This window comes from Zootoca vivipara, chromosome 3 (genome assembly GCF_965207765.1).
Source record: "Zootoca vivipara chromosome 3, rZooViv2.hap1.1, whole genome shotgun sequence".
Classification (NCBI taxonomy): domain Eukaryota; kingdom Metazoa; phylum Chordata; class Lepidosauria; order Squamata; family Lacertidae; genus Zootoca; species Zootoca vivipara.
Window position 1 is genome coordinate 85597654 of NC_142586.1, and position 6307 is coordinate 85603960.

Below are 6307 nucleotides of genomic sequence, written 5' to 3' on the forward strand. Positions count from 1 at the left end.
TATCCCAGAGCCTAACACTACCGAGGTATATCCTGTGTCAAATCTATTTTGCTCTTGGACGGTAAGAAATCCTGAATCCAGAGGCTGTCATCTTCCACAAACACCAACATGTACTTTTGCCTCTTGTTCCACTTTCTCCAGACTCCAAAGCATTTGGACGCATGCACACATCCTACTGTAATGATAAGCTACCATGCATTAATAGCACTATTAGTAATATGTAATGGAATTGTCAAACCAGCCCATTGCTAGTGTAATAGGTAATTCTTCATCATTAACAGAAAGTGTCAGAGGAGCAGCCACCAGCGTCCGATTGTTTAATTTTCAAGCTGGAAGAATGCTGAAGTTTACCCATGGAAGTTAAGCAGGGATGAATCCTCAGGCCTGGTACATCCTAAAGACATTCACAAGCATTGTGAGTAAGAAGACTGAAAAACTGGGAAAGATTAAGGCTGAACTGATTCAGACTTTTATATGACTTTTCATTAAGATAGGGGGGGGAAAGGATAAATGGACATAAATCTGACATCAGGAACAAGAAGACAGAGAAACCAGTAGGAGAACACTTAAATCTCCCAGGACATTCTATACAAGATCTCAAAGTAGCTGTCTTACTACAAAAGAATTTCAGAAATAGACTGGAAAGAGAAGTTGCTGAATTGCAACTTATCACCAAGCTCAAAACCATGGAGGGACCTGGTTTGAACAGAGACATTGGATTCTTATCTCATTATACATGATAAAGTGACCTTCAGCCATCTCAACCCTTGCTTTTTCATGCAAAACCATTTGCAGTCGTTTTCGGTCATCAACAGCTATCAGTCAGTCAATCACCCACTTCCACCACCCTTCTGAGTGATACCCCCTCCCCTCCCCACCCCCTCCCCACCCCTTCTCTACATAAGCGCCTGGGGACTCCTATTTCAGTGTATCTGAAGAAGTGTGCATGCACACGAAAGCTCATACCAAAATAAAAACTTAGTTGGTCTTTAAGGTGCTACTGAAGGAATTTTTTTATTAGGCTGCTTTTGGGGTTTTGTTACTGCCTCAAGTGGCACCTTGGTTGCCCTCTGCAGCCTTACATTATCTCTTTTTTTAATATATATTGATTGATTTTATAAAAACACAACAGAAAAACAGAAAAAGAAACACAGAATATACACAACAAAACAAAACACCAACATTACAATAAAAAGAGATATCAAATCAATCTTATATCACAAATCTTTGTCGACTTCCTCCATTCCCTCCCAACTACGTTTCATTATCTTACTTCCTTAGTACTTTCCAAATCTTAATTCCAATCTTTTTATCAATTATCTAAACCTATTTATACTCTTAATGCCTTATCAATACTGTGAATCTCTTATACCTATCTCAAAATACAATTCTATTCTAGTTAAATCTTAAAATTCAATACAATATTAACCCTTAACTAAATCTTGATACATAATAAACTTGACTAACTCTCTTCTACAACCTCCTTTTACTTCCAAATCCTTTGCTAAAAACTACTAATCTTACAGTTCTTTTCTAAATTGTCGGAGAACCAGCCGACTCTTAGGTGCGAGGAAATCATGAGACGAGAGTCAAGAGTTTCAGATAGAGAGCATGAGCAGAGTGCTGAGCGAAGTGCTTGAGCGAAGTGCGCTCACTGCCTCTCAGCCTCAGCTCCTTTATTAAGGATTCTGTCCTCGTAAAAAACATTAACCTTTTAACCTATACATGACTCATGCAAACAAGGAAGATGTGTAAACAGACAGGCTGGCGCCAGTGGTCACTTGATTGATTACCCCCAATAAACCTGTGCCTTACACAGCGAACTCCATTTGTACATTCCCACAGAGTGTTTCCTGTGTATTTTCCCACAGAGTGTTTCCTGTGTACATTCCCACATCACCTCTTTCTTTTTATTTTTAAGCAACAGGGTAAATTAACACGTGGGAAGCCAGATAGGGAGTCGCTGATACCTCGCAATGAAGGCTCCACGTGAAATTCCAGTGGAGAGGTGTGCAGCCTGAAACCAGGTCATACATTGACCAAAGAGGGAGGGTAAACATTGAATGCAGCAACATAACATAACCAAGCCACAGGCTAATCCTATAAGCGTCAAAAGTGTTTTCCTGATCCAGGCACCGTTAGGCAACCAAGACAGCAGCCATTCCCATGGATCAAAACCCACGGCAGGTTGGAAGTGCCGTGCAGCCACCAAGTTCTCCTTTCCTTGTATAGTATGAGTAATGTTAGGACCATTATCTTGCACATACATGCAACAATGACTATGTATTAAGGCACATACGCCTCTTTCCGAGGCTAAAATAACATCCTGTAATTCTGTATTGATCAATTTCATGCCTTTAACTGTGTCATTGAACAAAGCCTCTGTCCAGTTAGCTAAGTGATGCAAATCCCTATAATTCATTGCTACTCCTAAGAATGGCAAAATACTACGAGCTATCTGAGTGTCAGTATATTGTGTTATAGGGGCATTGACTTCGTGTTTGTTGCGCAAGCGGGTGTGAGGAAGAGCATCTAACTTATACACCAGTGGTATCACTACCCCTAGAGTGCAAGTCCCTGAAAAGGCAGAGGGAATCTCTTTGTATGCTTTCTTACCACACAAAAGCCACATATTTGATTGTAACACGCATGTGGATCTCCAACTCTTCTTCATCCAATCAAACCATGAATGAAAATCACGGCATGTAGCCTGTTGGTAATATGTCATGTATCTGGTAACATTATTAATTGTTACCTTGGGCCTGCCGCTTTGGGTAGTGATGTTAAGAAAACAAGAGCTACCATTAATATATAAGTCCAATTACAATAAGGATAATGACCTAAAAATCTGCTACTATCGTGATTAAAACGAAAACATCGTGGAGCTACTTCTAATAATGATAATATAACAGGGGGTGAACTAATACGATTATCTCTCATATTATTACTAATTCTAAAAGAATCATTAATAGGAATACCATGCAGTAATATCCCCTGAATGACTTGACTGTGAGGGAATATGTAAGCAAATCCAACAATCAGAACAGTTAAGCAATATCGCAAACTGAGAAATATCCTGTACATAGGTATTATTATTCCATATGGAATGATAAGAGTCATGTCTTTGATACTTCTGTAAAATGGCAGCACGCCTAGAGCGATAATGGCTTGCAGATCGAATAAATGGAAGGTGATCTTAACGGAGTGCAGCCATATTTAGAGCACGATGCCGCCAGGTGCAATGGTGTTTCAGACCGGGTGACAGGTGCTGTCCTCCAGAAAGAGTGTAGAAAGGTCTGCCTCCTCCCTCAGCGGCATCTGCGACTGAATGGGCTGAAGAAGAAGCTGTAGATGATTGCCAGGGTCATACACAGCGTGCTGGCACCCACAGAGGGTCCCCATCGATGGCATATCCACGTCCCCAGGTAATCAGCAGTACAGGGCCACGCCATGCTGGATCCGGATGTTTCATTGTCTTCCCTTGATATCAACGTCCATAACAGCTGCTGGAGAAGTATGTACGTTCCGCAGTGGTGCATGGGGCAAGTGTAGCCATTCAACAAGACAAACGCGAGACTGAGAAAATTCTGCAGGCCTGTAGAGAACAGCTGTGGGCAGCAATTTTGTGGCAAAAACAGCCAATGACAATAGTCCTGTGGAATCCAGGCGATCCACCATAGATTTTTGCAGATGGTGATTAATCGTTGCCAGGGCTGATTCCATACCAGGCATATCCTGGGTTACCGGTGTGATGTCTGCCGGTTGCTTATGTCCTTTCAGGGCAGTGTACAGAGGTGATAGCACACACGTTGGCAAGTCTATGTATGATTTTGCCCAATTCGAATGTCCTAACAGCAGTTGTAGATCCACCAGCCAGAGTACCGCTGGAAAATGCAGCTGCAGTATCAGGGGGGGTGCTGCTTGTTGTGTATCCTTGTGTTCCAGGTATGTGATAGGCAGGGTGCGTTGAATTTTTTCCGGGGCGATTTTAAGCCCTGCAGAGGTGAGATCCTCTGTCAGCTGGTGCACCCATGTTTCAGGAATGTCTTTAGCGGCAAGCAATTTTGCTGTGTGGGATTCAGAGCCGATTGATTGACAGGCTTTTAACATGTCGGCTATTGCCACATTAGGTGTAGCCACCAGCGGGCGCAAAGATTGTTTACAGTCATCATTGGCATTATCAAAGGCTAATTGTCTGATAATTACTTGTGCTGCTGTATCTTGAACCTGGCGTCTGAGGGTATTGTACAGTCTATCTATGAAAGCGCCATAAGGTTCAGTGGGTCCTTGCTGCACGCTCCCCCATCGCCCCCCTTTTCCTAACTTCACAGGAGGAACAGACATCAAAGCCTCCTGGGCAGCTGAAATTGTGGCGTCCCAGTACTGAGGATCCAGAGCCAATTGCTGCGCAGTTGTTAAAAAATTTTCAGCTCCTGTGAGACCATCCAGGACGTCTGCAGGAGTTAACATAACAGGGGGAGGGAGGGGGGTGCCCCTGCTGCCAAGGCTGCAACGGCATTGGCATGTGCTGCCTGTGCAGCATTATTCAAATTTGTTTGGATATCATGGACTTGGCGTTGACAAGCCCAGGTCCAACTTTGCATAAAAATGATCACTTGATTTGGTTTGAGCACTGTTCTAGCCAGTAATTTGATATCCTCTGGCAATAATTGCTGTTGAAAAATAGTGCCAAAGAGACCAAGAGTATACGGGGAATGCAATCCATTGTCTCTTACTGACTGATACAATTCTTTGATGTATCGGAGTTCAAATTGCTCGTGCCGTGGTGCCCCGCCCCCAGGTCCCGCAGGCACAATCACAGTAGACTCAAAAGCCAGCAAAGGAGCTGCTGCTTTAAGAGATTCCTGGAGCCTTGTAGTATTCCCCCCCTCCTGCTTCACAGTGGGCATGGTACTTTGAAATGCAGGCAAAACCTGAGAGACATAGGCTGGAGGGGGTGGGGTGGCAGACAAAGAAAGTTGCTGTTTTCCTGGCGGAGTTAAATTAGGTGGGTCCGGACCAGGAAGCATGGGGGCAGGCAATGCCGGAGAAACAGAAGGCTTCAGTGGGGGAGGCGTGCATGCGGGCGGTGCAGAGGGGAGGCTTGAAGCAGCTGCCAGAGAGATATTCTTTGGCACGACTAGTGCCAAGCATGCTCTTATTTTCCCCCACGTAGTTAAGACACGTATTCCAATGCTGGGATGAGCATGAAAATGTTCACCTAGTTTGTCCCAAAAATCTAATTCCCAAGTTCCATCCTCCGGAAACCATGGACAGTGCTCATAAGCAGTATGAATAAAAGCAATGAGATCGTCTTCTGAGGCATGCTGATTGTTAGAAGTCAGCAGGTATTTTAAGTCTTTAAGAAAACGTTTCTGTGGCACGGAAAGCGAAGAGCCCATTGTAAATGCAGGAAGAGAAAGATAAGCAACAGCTGGGAGCTAACTCACCGGGGATCCTGAGATGAGGTAGACGTCTGAACCCTTGCCGGGCGGGTGAGTAGCTGATGCAGGACCACGACGTGCGTCCTTTCAACAATGGCGTAGAACTTTTGAGCCTCACACGGGGCACCACTTGTCGGAGAACCAGCCGACTCTTAGGTGCGAGGAAATCATGAGACGAGAGTCAAGAGTTTCAGATAGAGAGCATGAGCAGAGTGCTGAGCGAAGTGCTTGAGCGAAGTGCGCTCACTGCCTCTCAGCCTCAGCTCCTTTATTAAGGATTCTGTCCTCGTAAAAAACATTAACCTTTTAACCTATACATGACTCATGCAAACAAGGAAGATGTGTAAACAGACAGGCTGGCGCCAGTGGTCACTTGATTGATTACCCCCAATAAACCTGTGCCTTACACAGCGAACTCCATTTGTACATTCCCACAGAGTGTTTCCTGTGTATTTTCCCACAGAGTGTTTCCTGTGTACATTCCCACACTAAATAAACTTTAAACGTCTTCCAATCTGCAGCCTTACATTATCACCCTAATAATTTGAGACCCCATGGGAACGAAACTGCATCATGGCATTTTAATTGACATATTGGTGGGGGTTGCATTTTCTCCTCCACTGAGTAGTGAGGATTCACCTGTATTTGATGAAAAGGTGTCAGATGTCACCAACAGTGTCACATAGATATTGAACAGGATGGGAACGAAATGGAACCCTGTGGTATGCCATATCATAGCTTTCATGGAGCTTTCATGAAAAGAACCACTGGATGAGAAGGTCTCTAGCATCCCAAATAGCTGACCCAGAAGGACAGCAAAGCTAATAAGCAGTCCATGAGAATGGACTTTCCTTGTCCTTGTC

The 6307-nt window shown here is 44.0% G+C and overlaps 1 protein-coding gene across 1 annotated transcript; it reads right to left on the minus strand.

Annotated features, from left to right (window-relative positions):
• Positions 1-1603: 1603 nt before the first annotated feature.
• LOC148686336 (endogenous retrovirus group PABLB member 1 Env polyprotein-like) lies at positions 1604-5925 on the minus strand. Its single transcript, XM_088666589.1, has one exon. The coding sequence runs from the start codon at positions 2726-2728 to the stop codon at positions 1934-1936; it is 795 nt and encodes a 264-aa protein (XP_088522715.1). The 5' UTR covers positions 2729-5925; the 3' UTR covers positions 1604-1933.
• Between the last annotated feature and the right edge of the window lie 382 nt (positions 5926-6307).